This window comes from Stomoxys calcitrans, chromosome 5 (assembly GCF_963082655.1).
Source record: "Stomoxys calcitrans chromosome 5, idStoCalc2.1, whole genome shotgun sequence".
NCBI lineage: Eukaryota > Metazoa > Arthropoda > Insecta > Diptera > Muscidae > Stomoxys > Stomoxys calcitrans.
Window position 1 is genome coordinate 81,949,326 of NC_081556.1, and position 19,877 is coordinate 81,969,202.

General features: G+C 38.9%; 2 protein-coding genes across 3 annotated transcripts in view; one reads left to right on the forward strand and one right to left on the reverse strand.

Annotated features, from left to right (window-relative positions):
- Nucleotides 1-1,594: 1,594 nt before the first annotated feature.
- Nucleotides 1,595-19,877, reverse strand: part of LOC106088450 (prolyl endopeptidase) — a 38,979-nt gene continuing 20,696 nt past the window's right edge. For both annotated transcript variants that reach the window (XM_059369623.1, XM_013253973.2), the window contains exon 2: nt 1,595-4,130. In XM_059369623.1, coding sequence (XP_059225606.1) covers nt 1,797-4,064 — 2,268 coding nt within the window. In that variant the 5' untranslated portion in view covers nt 4,065-4,130 and the 3' untranslated portion in view covers nt 1,595-1,796. The remainder of the gene's footprint in view (nt 4,131-19,877) is intronic.
- LOC106088451 (muscle-specific protein 20) lies at nt 15,398-16,640 on the forward strand. The gene is made up of 3 exons (XM_013253975.2): nt 15,398-15,529; nt 15,679-16,011; nt 16,106-16,640. The coding sequence occupies exons 1-3, from the start codon at nt 15,500-15,502 to the stop codon at nt 16,295-16,297; spliced, it is 555 nt and encodes a 184-aa protein (XP_013109429.1). The 5' UTR covers nt 15,398-15,499; the 3' UTR covers nt 16,298-16,640.

A 19,877-nucleotide genomic window follows, 5' to 3' on the forward strand; every position in this document is an offset into this window, starting at 1 on the left:
AGATACTTCTTATTGATGTAAGTCGTTAGGGATTGCAAATAGGCTATATCGGTTCTGATTAAATATAGCCCCCATATAAACCGATCTACCGGTTTGACTTCTTGAGACCCTCGAAGCCGCAATTTTTGTCCGATTTGGCTGACATAGTGTTCTGTTATGACTCTTAACAACTGTGTCAAGTACGGTCCAAATCGATCCATAACCTGATATTGCTCCCATATAAAGCGATCTCCAGATTTGATTTCCTAAGTCCTTACAAGCCACAATTTTTGTTCGATTTGGCTGAAATTTTGCAAGTGATGTTACTTTATGACTTTCAACAACTGTGAATGTCCAAATCGGTCTTGAACCTGATATAGCTCCCATACAAACCGATCACCCGATTTGACTTCTTGAGCCCCTGGAAGCCGTAATTTTTGTCCGATTTGGCTAAAATTTTCCAAATAGTGTTCTGTTATGACTTTCAACAACTGTGCCAAGTACTGTCTATAACCTGATATAGCTCCCATACAAACCGATTTTCCGATTTGACTTCTTGAGCCCCTGGAAGCCGCATATTTTCACCAATTTGGCTGAAATTTTGCACATAGTGTTCTGGTATGACTCTCAAGAACTGTGTCAAGTACAGTCCAAATCGGACAAGAACATGATTAAGCTCACATATAAACCGATCTCCCGATTTGACTTCTTGAACACTTACCAAACATATATAGCTCCCATATTTTAGCAGAATCCATGGTGGTGGGTTCTCAAGATTCGACTTGGCCGCTTATACTTGTTTTTATTAAAAATATAAACCTCAAATGTTAAAAAGCCCAATATACTAACATGAGTAGTATGCTAAAATGCAAAATAGCCTAACATCAAAAGAAAAATAGGCGGCCGACGCAAGTTATTTTGTCCATCTCTATTTCGAGTTGAGCTAAACCATCGAAGATTTATTTTAGAAGGGAAAAGAAAAGCAAGAGAATGTCGCCCACTTGTAATACCTTTCATTTGATACCCATAGTTCCCAAAGCGATAAAAGCGTCCTGTTGGGTGACGACACTGCCCCCTCCGACACTAAATTTGACATTGTAATGCCAAGTTCGTATTCTACTCTTAAATATTTTTCATTTGATACCCATATTGTCCCATGTCCGATCGGGTGGATTTTGGAATGGGGGTTCCCCCAAGTTATTTGACCCCAAAATTGTATGCCAATTTTGTGTTTTTGGAGTACCGTAAGGTGGCATACAAAATTTCGCTTAAATTGGTGCACCCATCTCCGAGATCTGTCGTTTTTGAAAATTGTGGTAAGAGAGAGGGCCCACCCCTCCCCCTCCCCATCGGATATCAGAAAATGTACTACCCTATTTTCACCGCTATCGTAATTTCGTCAGACGGACAGAGGTGCGAATATGGCTCAATCGACTTAGAGTGCCAAGACGATCAATAAACTTCATGGAGTCGCAGATCAAGATTTCGAGGTGTTACAAATGAAATTACTAGATTAGTGCACCACCATCTTAAGGTGGTGGGTCGTCGTAGAATACTTGCCACACGACAAAGTAATCCCTTAAAGCATAACAAGAGAAACGCAGCAGGTCTCAACTTGAGTTTCGAATTAATATTTATTGAAATATGTTTGTATATTTGTTTAAACTTTTATAAAAAAAAGCTGGTGTGTGGTTTAATTAAATAATACAAAATGTTAAATGGTATTAGAAGACAAGGACGAAGAAAAATATACAAATTGAGATAGCAATTGAAATAATGGTGTAGTAGTTCTCTTCAAACGGCAGCATTTGGCAAGCTTACAAATTGACCTTGTCAATGTTAAGACTTCTTAGCATAAAGGTCAAAACATCGGTGGCCTCCTCAATACGTTTGGATGTTGGTTTGCCAGCACCGTGGCCAGCCTTGCTGTAGACACGCAACAGTATGGGGTTCTTTTGGTGTTCCGATTGACGTACTGCCTCTTGGAGGGCAGCAATGAATTTCAACGAATGCAGAGGACTCACACGGTCATCGTGGTCGGCAGTGAGCACCAAGGTGGAGGGATATTCCTCTTGAGGCGATTTGGGTGTATGCACATTGTGGAGGGGTGAATACTTGAAGAGATTGTCGAAATGTTCCTTCTCATCGGGATTGCCATAGTCCGAGCACCAGGCATGGCCAATGGTGAATTTATGAAAACGCAACATATCCATAACGCCCACTTGGGCAACAGCAGCTCCAAACAAATCGGGACGTTGATTTATACAGGCACCCACCAACAGGCCACCGTTCGAGCCTCCCTGGATAACCAAACGGTCTTTAGTGGTATAGTTGTGGGCAACCAAATATTCGGCTGCCGCTTGGAAGTCATTGAACACATTTTGTTTATTCAGCAAACGGCCGGCATTGTGCCATTTTTCACCATATTCACCACCACCACGCAAATTTGGATAGGCAATGACCCCATCAAAAGTGTCGATGAACATTAGGCCCGTAATGCCGAAGGAGGGTTGCATGCTAATGTTGAAACCTCCATAGCCATACAGGAAACAAGGGCGTGGCGTTCTTTTCTCCGATTCGCTGTTCTTATACACGATGAACATGGGGATTTTGGTAGAGTCTTTACTCTCGTAGAAGACCTGCTCCACTTTGTAGTTGGAGGGAGAAAAGCCCTCCAAGTTGAGTTTGATTTCCCGCAGCAGCTTTGGTGTGAAGTTGTTCCATTTGAAGTCATAGTGGTAAATTGTTCCGGGAGTTAGGAACGACGAGAAGTTGTAGAACAACTCCGAGTGCTCCTTCTTACCGGATAAGGCCACAATGGTACCAATGTCCAAATCAAACTTATGAATCAGTTCACCGGTCTGTAGGGAATGCACTTGTAGCACACTCTTCACGTCTTGTATGTAACCCAACACCAGTTTATCTTCATGCACGCAATGTACCCAATCCAGGACGTCAGAGGCGTGTTCAGGAATCAGAGTTTGCCAATTCTCTTGAGCAGGATTCTCAAAGTCTATCATGATCACACGATAATTGGAAGCATCCTTATTAGTACGGAAATACATTTTGGAGCCGATGTTTGTTATGTAGTCGTAATCGGACTCAAACTTTTCAACGATTTTCTTGATTTTAAGTTTGGAGTTGATCTCGGCACCCTCCACCAAATCGGCATAGTACACTATGTTGTCGCGACAATCTTTGACAATGGGCAAAATAAGGTACTTGCCACAATCGGAGACCACCGATTGGATGCGCCAGGTGGGTTCCTCGGGAAATTCGGCGATTAAGACGTCCTTTTCCTGTGGTTGGCCCACGTAGTGGTAGTAAAGCTTTTGATTTTCATTTTGTTTGGTCTCAGAACCATCCGTTTTACCTTCCTGGTGTGGATAGCGGCCATAAAAGAAGCCTTTGTTGTCCTTAGTCCAGGAAATATCAGAGAACTTTACCTTCTCCAGAACTTCATCAAGATCCTTGCCAGTCTCCACATTGCGTATGTAAATCTTAATCCAATCCGAGCCACTGGCACTCAAGCCATAGGCCATGAATTTGCCATCTTCGGAGAAGGACTTCTGGGCCAGTGCTATGGTGCCATCGCTAGACAAGGCATTGGGATCGAAAAACAAACGTGGCTCTCCATCCAGCGTGTCTTGTTGATACATAACACTTTGGTTCTGCAACCCAGTGTTCTTATAGAAATAATAATACTGGCCATGTTTCATGGGGCAACCGTACTTCTCATAGTTCCACAGCTTTGTCAATTTTTTATTGATTTTCTTCCAGGCTTCACATCCCTCTAGAAAAGGTTGACTTATTTTGTTTTGCTCTTCCACATACTTTTGGGTCTCTTCCGCATCCGGATCCTCTAACCAGCGATAGACATCTTTCACCTCAGTGCCATGGAAATTGTCAACAACGTTCTCATCTTTTCGTGCAACGGGATACTTAAGAGGGGAGATTTTTGTATCAGAACTTGATGAAAGATTAAGGACATCAGCTGTCATGTTGGAGGCTTTTAGGCTAGATGAATAATGCCGTCTAAGAAGCGTGGATAAGTTCTGAATAATCCTTAAACTGGATATTTGCATTCAAATTTTCTCAAATGAAGAAGAATGGAGAGGAGTTCGAAAAAAATGTGGGGAATCGTAAGCAATCTGTAGAAGAAAAAAGAATGAAGAACGTTCGGTATTATTGAATAAAGTAATGGATCGATGGTCACGATACCAGGCTGCCACTGGTGTTATAAAAATTTTTTAAATTATGGATTTTTAAGACAAAGATGAAACTAAGGGGATGAAATTAAGGCCATAACATATGGACAAGCTTGTGTGGGTATGGGAGATGCAAATCCGTTATCAGCCGATGAAGATACTATCAATAAAAAAACATGTTGTAAGAACAGAAAGACGGCGTTAAAAAGAGAACGTAGTACCTTTGTGATGTCATTAGATTATCTAAAAGAAGCATTAGAAAATGCTATGTTTAACTTGGTTGCTAGCTTTGAAAACCTTAAGGCCAAATTATTCGCTCGAAGAAAATATAAACAAGTATCCCATATCCAAACAATCCCATGGCAACTGGTTGTACGTACCTTTACGTACGTACCAAACGCAAATTTTGCCCATGAACATTCCACTAAGGAACTGGGGCAAAATTCCCATATATCAATGAGTGCAGTACGATTCAAGTTTAAGCTCAATGACAAGGGGCCTCCATTTTATAGCCGAGTCCAAACGGCATGCCGCAATGCGACACCTCTTTGGAGAGAAGTTTTACATGGCATAGTACCTCACAAATGTTGCCAGCATTAGGAGGGCAAAACCACTGCTGACGTTTTTTTCTGGTCTCGCCAGGATTCGAACCAAGGCGTTCAGCGTCATAGGCGTCATTTACGTACGTACCATTGTTTTAAATTTAAGCGAAGTTAGCTAATAAATGCTGTATTTATTATGCTTAAGACCCTAAATCGGGTGTTGGGTCTATGGTCCCATCTGGACCATATCCAAGTCAGATGTCGGGAGGCTATGTTCGACCGGGCCGAATTTTGGGTACCTATGGATTCCGCCAAAAATGTACCCTTTTCAACTGAAAATATAGTTGAATTATTTTGGTCTCAAGAAGTCATATCGAGATATAGGCACTTAAGGGACCTATATCAACTTATTGACCGATTCGGATAAAACTGGCAATGATGTTGTTAGTCATAGGATAGGATTTTGGGACAAATTTTAGCCAAACCAGGAGTACATTTAGATGTCTAAGGGCTGAAGAAGGCAAATCCGGGAACCGGTTTATATGGTGGCTATATCTGTTTATTGACCGATTCGGATCATACTTGGCATGGATTTTGGAAGTCATAACATAAGTTTTTGTTCAAAATGTCAGCCAAATCGAAATAAAATTGTGTCCTCTAAGGGCTCGAGAAGTCAAATGCGGGGATCAGTTTATATGGGGGCGCTATCCAAATCTCAACTGATATGGCCCATTGGTAAACTCCAACGACCGGCGTTAATAAGAAGTATCTGTGCAAAATTTCAAGCGGTTAGCTTTAGGCGTTCGACCGCTATCGTGATTTTGACAGACGGACATGGCGAAATCGATCTAGAATATTTATATTTGAAGGGGTCTTAGATCAATATTTCGAGGTATTACAAAAGGAATGACTAGATTAGTATACTCATATCCTATGGTGGTGGGTATCCAACATAGTAAAGTGCAAGGCAAAATAAGTAATGAAAGCAAAAGTCGAGCAGAGCTACAGGAAAGTTTTCAAAAAAAAGTAAAAAAGTTCGGCCGGGCGAATCTTATATACCCTCCACCATGGATCACATTTGTCGAGTTTTTTTCCCGGCATCTCTTCTTAAGCAAAAAAGGATATAAGAAAAGATTTGCTCTGCTGTTAGAGCGATATCAAGAAATGGTCCGGTTTGGACCACAATTAAATTATATGTTGGAGACCTGTGCAAAATGTCAGCCAATTCGAATAAAAATTGCGCCCTTTGGGGGGCTCAAGAAGTAAAATAGAGAGATCGATTTATATGGGAGCTGTATCAGGCTATAGACCGATTCAGACAATAATAAAGAGGATCCGTACAACATTTCAGGCAAATGGGATAATAATTGCGACTTCTAGAGACACAAGAAAGCAAGATCCCAGATCGGTTTATATGGCAGCTATATCAGGTTATGAACCGATTTGAACCTTATTTGACACATTTGTTGAAAGTAAGAACAAAATATGTCATGCAAAATTTCAGCCAAATCGGATAGGAATTGCGCCCTCTAGAAGGCCAAGAAGTCAAGTCCCCAGATCTGTTTACATGACAGCTATATCAGGTTATGACCCGATTGCAACCATACTTGGCACAGTTGTTGGATATGATAACAAAACACGTCGTGCAAAATTTCATTCCAATCGGATAAGAATTGCGCACTCTAGAAGCTCAAGAAGTCAAGACCCAAGATCGGTTTATATGGCAGTTATATCAAACCATTCAGTCAAATCGGACCAGAATTGCGCCCTCTAGAGACTCAAGAAGTCAAGACCCAACATCGGTTTATATGGCAGCTATATCAAAACATGGACCGATATGGCGCATTTACAATGCCAACCGACCTACATTAATAAAAAAAAAAAAATTGTGCAAAATTTCAAGCGGCTAGTTCTACTCCTTCGAAAGTTAGCATGCTTTCGACAGACAGACGTACGGACAGCCGGACGGACATGGCTAGATCGACATAAAATGTCACGACGATCAAGAATATATTCTTTATGGGTTCTCAGACGAATATTTCGAGTAGTTACAAACAGAATGACGAAATTAGTATACCCCCATCCTACGGTGGAGGGTATAAAAACAACAAAAATTCAGAAAAATACATGAACCCTTTATTTGAATCTATAGTATACATATAATTTAATGTTTGAAGATAATTTCATGCAAAAGTTGACCGTGACTGCGCTTCAAATGGTCCATCCGCTTAGTCCAACTGTGGCATGTGGCACCGTCTGGTTGAAACCACATGTCAAGCTCTTGCATTTTGGGCAAAAAAAAGATGGATATCATCTCACGGTAGCGCTCACTATTTACAGTTATGTTACGATTCGCATCATCTTTGAAGAAGCACGGTCCAGTGATGCCACTAGCCCATAAACCGCACCAAAATGTGTCTTTTTTTGGATGCATTGGTAGCTCTTGCAATGCTTCTAGCTGATCTTCAATCCAAAATCGACAATTCTGTTTATTTACATTACCCAAAAATGAGATTCGTCGCTCAATGGAAGAAGCGCGCGATGAACTTTCTTTACAGAGCACGCGTTTTGATAATAAAATTCAAAATTTTGCAAGCGTTGTTCGTTTATAAGATGATTCATGGTTAAATTATAGACCAAACTGAAGATGATTGAAAGTGAAACAAAACACGAAAGGTGCGTGAGCTGTTTAAACCAGTGTTTCCAAAAAGATAATCGCTAAAAAATTACCCTTTAATATTCTAGATCTAACCTATAAGTGGAAATGGGCCAATGCTACTATATGCTCGCTTATATCTAGTTCTGAACCGATTTTGATGAACTTCAGAAGAGATAACAAAATTCGTAGCACATTTCGAGTAAATATGTGCAAAATTGTTAAAGTGAATAAGTCAACAGTCACTCAATAAAATGATTATTGCAATATGACTTAAAATCGCACGAACATTTTTTTATATGGGAGATATATGTATTGAACTGACTTCGACCAAATCTGTATACATATATGGAAGGTATATCCAAATTTGAATCGATCCATTTTCAATAGTCTTCGATTTCAGGCAAAACAAGTAAAAAGGCGTAAAGTTCGGCCGGGCCGAACTTTGGACACCCATCACCTCGGGTATATACATAAACCACCTTTCGTCAAAATCCGGTGAAAAATGCATACCTTATGCTATATCAAAATATGTTACGATTTGGACCAAATACTAATAAGAACAACTCATTGTTCAATTGTGTATAACAAAATATTGGTCTTTTTAGCAGCTATATCTAAAAATAACCCGATCTGAACGAAATACGACACGGATGTCGAAAAACCATAAGTCACTGTGTCACCGAGAGTCTCAGTGAGATGCACCGGCTCTTGCGTAAACACTGAGTGTGTATGATGCTCGATATGTCAAGTACTTCTCACCTTTAAATAACCAATAGCCACCCTGTTCCCATGGCGATCGGTCTTTTGGAACGAGATTGCTGACCAACAGGAGCTTGACGAGGATTGCCACCTCTACAATAAAATGTGGCTACAATTACTACTACAATAATTGGATAGCCCAATCTTACTTTAAATCTAAGATCTAATCGACCTTAAACAATTGATTTCGCAAGCAATACAAAGTTTCGCGTTTGTTTTATGAATAAATGTCACTGCCGATGGGTCCTTCCAGTACCCCTTAGCGACTAAAAGTTTCCATAGAAAAATTTATAAAAGGATTTTGAGAATTTTTCGAATGTAAACCACAGCGACATGGGCGCTCCACCCGAAATTAAATTCTGGCTACGTTGCTGGCTCCCATATAAAGTGATCTCTCGATTTGATCTATCCTACTTGACGGAAATTTTGTACAATGGGACATATTTGGCAAATATGTCCATAACCTTATGTAGCTCCCATATAAATCGATCCTTATATTTTGCTTTTTGAGTCCCTAAAGGACGCAATTCTTATGCGATTTGGTTAAAATTACTTCTACTCTGATCTCCAACGTTCAAACCAAGTAAAGCGAAAATCGGCCCATAACCTGATATAGTAGCTCCAATAGCACAACAATTATTATTATACCCTCTACCATAGGATGGGGGTATACAAATTTCGTCATTCTGTTTGTAACTACTCGAAATATTCGTCTGAGATATATATTCTTGATCGTCGTGATATTTTATGTCCATCTAGCCATGTCCGCCGTCCGTCCCTCCGTCCGTCTGTCTGTCTGTCGAAAGCACGCTAACTTTCGAAGGAGTAAAGCTAGCCGCTTGAAATTTTGCACAAATACTTCTTATTAGTGTAGGTCGGTTGGGATTGCAAATTGGCCATATTTAAAATACAATAGCTGCCATATAAGCGGATCTTGGGTCTCTAGAGGGCGCAATTCTGGTCCGATTTGATTGAAATTTTGCACGTGGTGTTTTGATATCACTTCCAACAACTGCACTAAGTACGGTTCAAATAGGTCCATGTTTTAAAATAGCTGCCATAGAAACCGGGTCTTGACTTCTTGATCCTCTAGAGTGCGCAGTTCTTCTCCGATTGGAATGAAATTTTGCACGACGTGTTTTGTTATGATTTCCAACAACTGTGCCAAGTATGGTTCAAATCGGTTTATAACCTGACATAGATAGCTGCCATATAAACCGATCTTGGGTCTTGACTTCTTGAGCCTCTAGAGTGCGCAACTCTTATCCGATAGGAATGAAATTTTGCACGACGTGTTTTGTTATGATATCCAACAACTGTGCCAATTATGGCTCAAATCGGTCCATAACCTGATACAGCTGTCAGATAAACCGATCTTGGGTCTTGACTTCTTGAGCCTCTAGAGGGCGCAATTCTTATTCGATTTTAATGAATTTTTGCACGAAGTATTTTGTTATGACATCCAACAACTGTGCCAAGTATGGTTCAAATCGGTTTATAACCTGATATAGCTGACATACAAACCGATCTGGGATTTTGACTTCTCGAGCCTCTAGAGGTCGCAATTATTATCCGATTTGCCTGAAATTTTGTACGACGGATCCTCTCATGAATATCAACATACGAGTTTATTAAATCGTTCTCTCTATTTTAATTCTTAAGCCCCCAAGTGCAATTCTTATTCGAATTGGCTGACATTTTACACAGGTCTCCCACATATAATGCTCTAATAGCAGAGCAAATCTTTTCTTATATCCTTTTTTGCCTAAGAAGAGATGCCGATCCATGGTGGAGGGTATATAAGATTCGGCCCGGCCGTGCTTAGCACGCTTGTTCATTATTTTTTTTTTTTTTGCCTTAAAAGAGATACCAGGCGAAGAACTTTATAACAATCCATAGTGGATGGTATATAAGATTCGGGGCGTCTGAACTTAGCACACTTTTATTTTTATACTCATTCCGTTTGCAACACATCGAAATATCCATTTCCGACCCCATAAAGTATTCTTGATGAGCGTAAAAATCTAAGACGATCTAGACATGTCCGTCCGTCTGTCAGTTGAAATCACGCTACAGTCTTTAAAAATGAAGATATTGAGCTGAAATTTTGCACAGATTCTTATTTTTGTCTATAAGCAGGTTAAGTTCGAAGATTGGCTATATCGGACTAAATCTTAATATAGTCCCCATATAGACCCATCCGCCGATTTAGGGTCTTAGGCCCATAAAAGCCACATTTATTATCCGATTTTGCTGAAATTTGAGACAGTGAGTTAAGTTAAGCCCTTCAACATCCTTCTACAATTTGGCTCAAATCGGTCCAAATTTCGATATAACTGCCATATAGACCGATCCGCCGTCTTAGGGTCTTAGGACCATAAAAGCCATATTTATTATCCGATTTCGGAACAGTGAGTTGTGTTATGTACTTCAACATTTTTCTTTAATTTGGCTCAGATCGGTTCAGATTTGGATCTAGCTGCCATATAGACCGATCTCTCGATTTAAGGTTTTGGGCCCATAAAAAGCGTAATTATTGTACGATGTCGCCGAAATTTGGGACAGTGAGTTAAATTAAGCCCCTCGACATCTTTTTGCAATATGGTCTATATTGATCAAGATTTGCATATAGCTGCCATATAGGCCGATCACTCGATTTAAGGCTTTGGGCCTATAAAAGGCGCATTTATTGTCCGATTTCGCCGAAATTTGGGACAGTGAGTTGTGTTATGTACTTCAACATTCTACTTTAATTTTGCCCAGAACGGTTCATATTTGGCTTTAGCTGCCATATAGATCGATCTCTCGATTTAAGGTTTTGGGCCCATAAAAGGCGCATTTATTGTCCGATTTCGCCGAAATTTGGGACAGTGAGTTGTGTTAGGAAGTTCGACACCCTTCTTTAATTTGGCTCAGATCGGTCCAGATTTTAATATAGTTGTCATATAGACCGATCCGCCGATTTAAGGCTTTGTGCCCATAAAAGGTGTAATTATTGTCCTATGTCGCCGAAATTTGGGACAGTGCATTAAGTTAAGCCCCTCGACATACTTCTGCAATTTGGCTCAGATCGATCAAGATTTGCATATAGCTGCCATATAGACCGATCTCTCGATCTAAGGTTTTGGGGCCATAAAAGGCGCATTTTTTGTCCTAAGTCGCCGAAATTTGGGACAGTAAGTTGTGTTAGACCCTTCGACATTTTTTTGCAACTTGGGCCAAACCGGTCCAGATTTGGATATAGCTGCCATATAGACCGATATCTCGATTTAAAGTCTTGGCCACATAAAAGGTGCATTTATAATCCGATTTCACTGAAATTTGACACAGTGACTTATCTTAGGCTTCTCGACATCCGTGTCGTATATGGTTTAGATCGGATTATTTTTAGATATAGCTACTAAACATTTTGTTATACACAGTTGAACAATGACTTGTACTTATAAGTATTTGGTCCAAATCGGAACAAATTTCGATATAGCAGCTATGGGGCATAAGGTATGCATTTTTCACCAGATTTTCACGAAAGGTGGTTTACGTATATACCCGACGTGGTGGGTATCCAAAGTTCGGCTCGGCCGAACTTAACGCCTTTTTACTTGTTTTTCTTTTTTTCTTTTCTTTCAAAAAAGTCTACGCACTTATTGAAAGAGACTACAAAGAAGCCCCATAAATTCAAACACGAATTGCATTCAAGCATTCAAAAAATCTTTTGGTTTACTCTCTTATTAATTGACCAACTGTTTAAAATATTTTCAATACTATTAATATCACATCTTGTAACACACAGATCTGCTTATCGGATATTTCATGCTTTCCCATCTCGTTTAAGCAAATTGATTTCATATTAAATATTTTTTGAAATATTGAAAAATTTTAACACATTTCATAATTCATTAAGGAACAAGATGCCACTTGAAGTATACCCTCCATTGTATTTGCCCCATATGCAATCATGGCAACAGCAAAACTCAATAAATTCGATTTCCATTTGAGCGTTTTCAAATGCTGTTTGAAGTGGTGGATAGGCAAACTAGCCGGCCGGCCGGCTGGCCAACAACCCAATACTCAGCATCCATTCTATGCCAAAGTGGCGTTGAATAAAAATAGAAAATTTTTAAAAATTTCTCATATTTATTGGGCGTTGGGGATTTTGGTGTTAAATTTAAATTGATGACTGATGGAAGACATGCATCTATTTCCAAATTGCGGGAAAACCATGTTTTTGTTTTTTCTATGTAATGAAAAAAAAATCAATAGTAATAATTTTGTTCATGGGAGGGGTGGTAGAGCATTTCGTAATATATCACTGGAGGGAATACATGACACACTTAAATGCGCCCAATTTACAGATTTTTGAAATATAAACAAAATTAGTTTTTCTAAATAATTTCCAACATGACGGCGTGTCATAAGAATTATCATAAACCAAAGCTTGTGCTATATATAATATATACACATGTAGGTGAGAAATGCATAAACCATCGATAGGAAAATCGAGGCTGTTTTCGAGGGTATATTCGATTTGATGAAATTTTGATTGTATGATCCAGACTATGCCACAAGCTTGAAGACTATGCCACAAACGAGTTACGCAGATACTACAGATGCTATTCAAGGCGGGACCGCTTTGCCGAAACATTTAAGTCACATATTGCCATGACCGGACTATGTAACGATTAAAGGTTTATTGAGTGTTCGACAGCCCCCAGATACCCGACTACAAATGCATATCAAATTTGTGTTTTTCGATTATTATAAGGATGCAATAACCATATCGTTGAAATGGGTTCTCCTATACAGAATTTTAGAGAATATGTGTAGCAGCGTCCGCCCCCTTTAGATATCAAACAAGTAAAAGCGTGCTAAGTTCGGCCGGGGCGAATATTGTATTCCCTCCACCATGGATCGCATTTGTCAAGTTCTTGAATGACTTTTTGAAATACATATGAGTTTTATCAATATATTGGCCGATATAGACCGTACTTGTCATGGCTGTTAGAAACCATAGAAAACCAGTAAGGAAGGGCAAAAGTAGGGAAGTGCCGACTGCATAATACCCTACACCTACCCTATAAGTACAAGGTGGGGGCTATATCCAATTCTAAACCAATTTTGATGGACCACGACGGATGTTTTTATTCAACAATCCATATCACATTTCGAGCATATGTTCAAACATTAATAACTACGGTTGACAAATGACCACATTATTGTAAATAAGCCAAAACCTGCTGAACATATTAAAATTTGAGTCCAAGTACCCGTCGGGCCGCCCCAATCCCAAAACTCCCCCAAACAGACATATTGGACGTTCATTTCAATATGGGGCTCAAATCAAAGTTATTCGGGAGTAGATTTCGAATCTGCCGCACAAAAACGTCATTACACCCATTATGACTATAGGATACTTGGCTGAACCGATTTCCTTAAAATTTTCATAGATTGTGTACGTTTGTCTGGAAGGGCCGCCCCAAACCCATATTCCCCCAAACAGACACATTGGATGTTCATTTCAATATGGGGCTCAGCGTCATAGGCTACAATAGCACGAATTCGATATCCGCATTTAGGGCGAAGTGTCCCCACCCTAAAAAATATTTGAGAGTTAAAGAAGGCACAGCGGAGCGGGCTCGCTTCGGCTAGTGAAAATTAACAATTACTTATTTCATTTTTCTATCCGACCTATCGTTGGTATTTTCCAACTTCTTCGGGAATTAGTTGTTATTAATAAGTAATTTTTCGTCAATTTTACATTTAGAATTCGTTAATTGGGGTTCCTTTTATAAACAACACAACAATTAGACTTGATAGTAAATGCAAATATAATCAAAAATTAATATAAAGAATCACAGTTTTTCCTTAATACAGCCAATCACAGACGTTTTTATCTTCCTCTCATCTTTCAATTGAGTAAGTATATACGGTAAAATTGTCTCCAATTTTCTACAATTTGCTCATTTTTAAACGAATTGAAATATCCGTAGCGGAGAGATTAGCATGTTCACCTATGACGCTGAACGCCTGGGTTCGAATCCTGGCGAGACCATCAGAAAAAATTTTCAGCAGTTGTCTTCCCCTCCTAATGCTGGCAATGTAAAACTTCTCTCCAAGAAGGTGTCGCACTGCGGCACGCCGTTCGGACTCGGCTATAAAAAGGAGGCTCCTTATAATTGAGCTTAAAACTTGAATCGGACTGTACTCATTGATATGTGAGTTGTTGTCCCATTTTCCTTAGTGGAATGTTCTTGGGCAAAATTTGCATTTGTATTCTTTAAACAAAAAATTAACCCCTAAAATTGCCAATTTTTTTTTTAAGTATATAGCAAATGCCTCGATTGTTGCTTAAAAGTTGAACAATTTTGCATGGTTTCACTCAAAGTTATCAATTTGTAATTATATACCAGCAGACAGTGTTTGCTGATATCAGCAGACTAATTTATCTGCATGTACACTACAAGCCATACGTACGTGCAGACCTCTTTGTTGAGGAACAAGTTTAAGAATTCAACTTTAATTAGAGTTATTAAACTCTGGTAGATTTAAGTTTAAACTACAACAAACAAGATATGCCCCTGCTACAAGGAGGCTGCAAATGTGGTCGCAGGAGCCTTATGCCTCCTGTGGCGGCAAATTGCAGCCGTCTTGTTGTCTAACTCTATGTCTTCTGGAAAGGCGCTTGTATGTATCATTACCGCCTCTGTTCTCCATTATAACACTTAGCTAAGGGGTGCGTGTGCCACTATTGATCGAACATGTGATAATTATAAACTGAACACTCATCATTGACACAAAGTTTCCAATACAAAAATAACAAAAAAAAAATTGGAAAAAAATTGGAAAATTTTCCTTAACTTTGCACTTGGTAAAGATGACGTGAGTTTGCGCCTGTATGTGTGCATCAACAACGGCAAGATGAGGATAATGATGATTTTGAATTTGAATTTGAATTTACCACCCAATAATGAAAAACGCCCACATCATTTGTGTGTTTAGAATTTTTATTTTGTTTTGTTTACGTCGTTGTTGCTGGCTTTTCTCTTGAGAATCTGCTAAAATGGTGAGATGTATTTTTGGAAAATTCTTCAAATTGTCTACAATCGAATGCCCGAGGTGAGGCAGGGAAAGGTGTTTGCCTCCCCCAATTGAGAATGCGTGGAAATTTTGCTGAGAGCATTACAGATTTGAGTGGATTTTTGATGATAATGCAAATAACGGCCATAACGTCGGTATTGGGATTTATAAACCCAAGAATCGAAGAGGATCGGCATCAGTCAACATTGGATATTCTTCGAGTGAAGAACTAAAGCCAAAAGTTTAAGCAAAACCAAAATCAAGAAAAAAAAACAGACATGTCTCTTGAACGTGCTATCAAAGCCAAGGTGAATAAAAAATTCAGAGTGTAAAAAGGATTTAAAGAAAAATATTAAATGAAAAAAAAATTGTTATGCCAAGAAGCTTAAATTTATGACGAAAGTGACATTTCAAACCACCTCTTAACTATGTGTTTGTGTGTGCTTAAAATTTACAGATCGCTGGCAAGCGCAATCCCCAGATGGACAAAGAAGCCCAAGAATGGATTGAAGCCATCTTAGGCGAGAAGTTCCCCGGTGGTGTGGAATACGATGAGCATCTCAAGGACGGTCAAGTTTTGTGCAAGCTGATCAATGTTTTGGCTCCTGAATCCGTTCCCAAGGTCAACTCCTCTGGTGGCCAATTCAAAATGATGGAAAACATCAACAATTTCCAAAAGGCTCTTAAGGCTTACGGTGTACCCGATTTGGATGTCTTCCAAACTGTTGATCTATGGGAAAAGAAGGATATTGCCCAAGTCACCAACACCATCTTCGCTTTGGGTCGCGCTGTAAGTATTCAGCAAAGAGAGCAGCACAATGCTTACAATTTCCCAAATTGCTGGCAGCAGCTAACCTAAAACATTTAATTTTTTGCTCTTATAGTGCTATAAGCATCCTGAATTCAAAGGACCCTTCTTGGGACCCAAGCCCGCTGATGAGTGCAAGCGTGATTTCACCGAAGAACAATTGAAAGCTGGCCAAACTGTTATTGGTTTGCAAGCTGGCACAAACAAGGGTGCCACCCAATCTGGTCAAAACATGGGTGCCAGCCGTAAGATCTTGTTGAACAAGTAAATTCCAATTTACAGCCATTTTTTTAAGTTTTATTTAAGTTAAGACTTTTTTATTTAAATTCCTCATGAAAAAAAAAGAGACAAACTCTGTTATAAAACACACACACACACAAGCTTACACATACACCAACACCCACATACACATACACACTCAACACACATAAAACAAATTGTAGAAAAAAAAATGGAAATTATCTTTTGTATTTTATATAAAGTAAACATAAGTTTATGTTTAAGCTATTTTATATAAACCAAAGAAGAAAAAAAAACTAAAATTAGTAAAAATAAAAAAAATAAAGAAACGCGTTTCAAAAAATCAACTCATAAAAAAACACCAAAAAGCAGATTGTGAAATATGGTTTCATTTGTTAGTCAGTGGAGGAAAACTGTAGGGATATAAAAGGCGAACATATTAAAAGGGGATAATCATTACATCCTACTAAATTAGTGAAATTAAAAAATAAAAATAATAATAACAATACACAAAATATACATTGGCGCCTTAATACTTAGATGCGAAAGAAAACAAAAATATTATTTTAAAATTATACTAAATTTATATTTAAAACTGGTTAAACTGGCAGTGAGGCAAAGGACTTATAGGCGTCTGAGTTAATTTAGAAAATTTCAATTAATTAAGAAAAAATAATTCAATAAAAACGAATAAAAACACAATTGAGTTATTGAAAATATTAATTAAGAAAAACTACGAATGCTGACAAAATTAAGGAGTATTACAGCATTGTGAATATTGTTTGAAATGGAATTAAAAAAGATGCTTATTGGAAAAGAGATTAGAAAAAATGTTTTAATAAATTTTAATGATAAAACCAAATTTTATAATCCCTATAATGTGTAACGTGCGAAGCTCTCCAAAGTATAACATGGCACAAAAACAGGGTGTCATTGAAATGCATTTTTCAGGGATTGTCAATAAAAAAATAAGTCAAGATTCCGTGTGAGATCAAAAGTTTTGGTCATGATCCTTATGATGTATCCCCGACACATTGGCTTCCTGGCTTAACGATATATACTCTGTATGTATCACTAAGTCAAATATACAGTGATGGACAAAACTAAAGCATGGACTTCTGCACGTCAGCATTTCCTTCAACAAAAAGTCGAATATTGCTCATATACTAGTACTGCTATATAAGTTTCAGGCTTAATAATAAAAATGCAAATTTTTAGCTTCAATTTTAAATTTTGGGTTTAATCGCATCCTTCACCAAGATTTATACACAATTGCATGCGCTCAAACGCAATCTTTAGGCACTATTTCCATTCCGATTGAGACACCTCCAAAAAGAAATGTTTATTGAACGCTTTAAGAGCATCTTCTGGCGACTAAAACCGTTGACCACCCATTCTTAATGTGCGGGAAAATAAGAAGTCATTGGGTACGAAGTCGGTGCTGTACGACGGATGACACATTAATTCGAAGTATTAGCTGGTCAAAAAGAAGCTGGTTTGAGCCTGTGTGTGAAAGCTTCAATTTTCATGGTAATAATAATTCGTCTTCTTTTGTTCTTTTTTGTAATGCTGTCCGATTCAGGTTAAAGCGCAATGATAAGGGTACTCCATTTAATAACCGGGTCCGAAAGGCTTAGCGCGGTGCGACATCTCTTTGGGGGGAAGCTCTTACATGGCATAAACCTTCTAAATGTTGCCAGCATTAGGAGGGGATAACCACCACTGAACATTTTTTCGATGTAGCGGCATACAAGCTCAACAAGCCCAAAGGGCTACGAATGACAGAGTGGGGGTTGTGTTCACTGCAAAATTATACAAAATGTACCCAAGTTTTGTTTGAATTTTTGAGCTATAAACAAGTAAAAAAAGGAGTTAAGTTCGGCCGGGCCGAACTTTGGATACCCACCACCTCGGGTATATATGTAAACCACCTTTCGTCAAAATTCAGTGAAAAATCCATACCTTATGCCCCATAGCAGCCAATCGAAATATGTTCCGATTTGGACCAAATTCTTTTTAGTAGCTATATCGAAAAATAAACCGATCTGAACCATATATGACACGGATGTCAAAAAGCCTAACATAAGTCACTGTGTCACTGAAATCGGATTATAAATGCGCCTTTTATGGGACCAAAACCTTAAATAGAGATATCGGTCTATATGGCAGCTATATCCAAATCTGGACCGATTTGGGTCAAGTTGCAGACAAATGTCAAAAAGCCTAACACAACTCCCTGTCTCAAATTTCGCCGAAATCGGACAATAAATGCGCCTTTTATGGCCCAAAACCTTAAAGCGAGAGATCGGTCTATATGGCAGCTATATCCAAATCTGGACCAATTTGTGCTAAATTGAAGAAGAATGTTGAAGAGCCTTACACAACTCATTGACCCAAATTTCGGCGAAATCGGACATTAAATGTGCCTTAAATGGCCCCAAAACCTTAAATCTAGAGATCGGTCTATATGGCAGCTATATCCATATCTGGACCGATTTGAGCCAAATTGAAGAAGAATGTCGAAGGGCCCAACACAACTCATTGACCCAAAATTTCGGCGAAATCGGACAATAAATGCGCCTTTTATGGGCTCAAAACCTTACATCGAGAGATCGGTCTATATAGCAGCTATATCCAAATCTGGACCGATCTGTGCCATATTGTAGAATTATGTCGAGGGGCTTAACTTAACTCATTTTCCCAAATTTCAGCAAAATCGGATAATAAATGTGTCTTTTATGGGGCCAAGATTTTAAATCGAGATATCGGTCTACATGGCAGCTATATCCAAATCTGGACCGATTTCGGCCAAGTTGCAGAAAAATGTCGAAGAGCCTAACACAAAGCACTGTCCCAAATTTCGGCGAAATCGGACAATAAATGCGCCGTTTATGGGCCCAAAACCTTAAATCCAGAGATCAATCTATATGGCAGCTACATTCAAATCTGGACCGATCTGGGCCAAATTGAAGAAGGACGTCGAAGAGCCTAACTTAACTCACTGTCCCAAATTTCAGCGACATCGGACAATAAATGCGCCTTTTATGGACCCAAAACCTAAAACCGAGATACCGGTCTATATCGCAGCTTCTAAATCTAGACCGATCTATGCCATATTGCAGAAGTATGTCGCGGGGCCTAACTTAACTTACTGTCCCAAATTTCAGCAAAATCTGGTAATAAATGTGGCTTTTATGGGCCTAAGACCTTAAATCGAGAGATCGGCAGCTATATCCAAATTTGAACCGATCTGGGCCAAATTGAGGAAGGATGTGGGAGTGCCTAACACAACTCACTTGCCCAAATTTTAGCAAAATCGGATAATAAATATGGCTTTTGTGGGCCTAAGACCCTAAATCGGCGGATCGGTCTATATGGGGGCTATATCAAGTTATTGACCGATTTGACTAACTTAGCACAGTTGTTGAAAGTCATAGTGAAACACGTCATGCAAAATTTCATTTCAATCAGATAAGAATTGCGCCCTCTAGAGGGTCAAGAATTCAAGACCCAAGATCGGTTTATATGGCAGTTATATCAGGTTATGGAACAATTTGAACCTTACTTGGCACAATTGTTGAATATCATAGCAAAACATTATGTGCAAA

What these genes read in the sequence shown, in the direction of transcription:
- LOC106088451 (XM_013253975.2), top strand. Translation starts at nt 15,500, where the DNA reads ATGTCTCTTGAACGTGCTATCAAAGCCAAG. An exon ending in AACGTGCTATCAAAGCCAAG is followed by an intron (nt 15,530 to 15,678) that starts GTGAATAAAAAA and finishes TAAAATTTACAG; the next exon opens with ATCGCTGGCAAGCGCAATCC. An exon ending in TCTTCGCTTTGGGTCGCGCT is followed by an intron (nt 16,012 to 16,105) that starts GTAAGTATTCAG and finishes TTGCTCTTATAG; the next exon opens with TGCTATAAGCATCCTGAATT.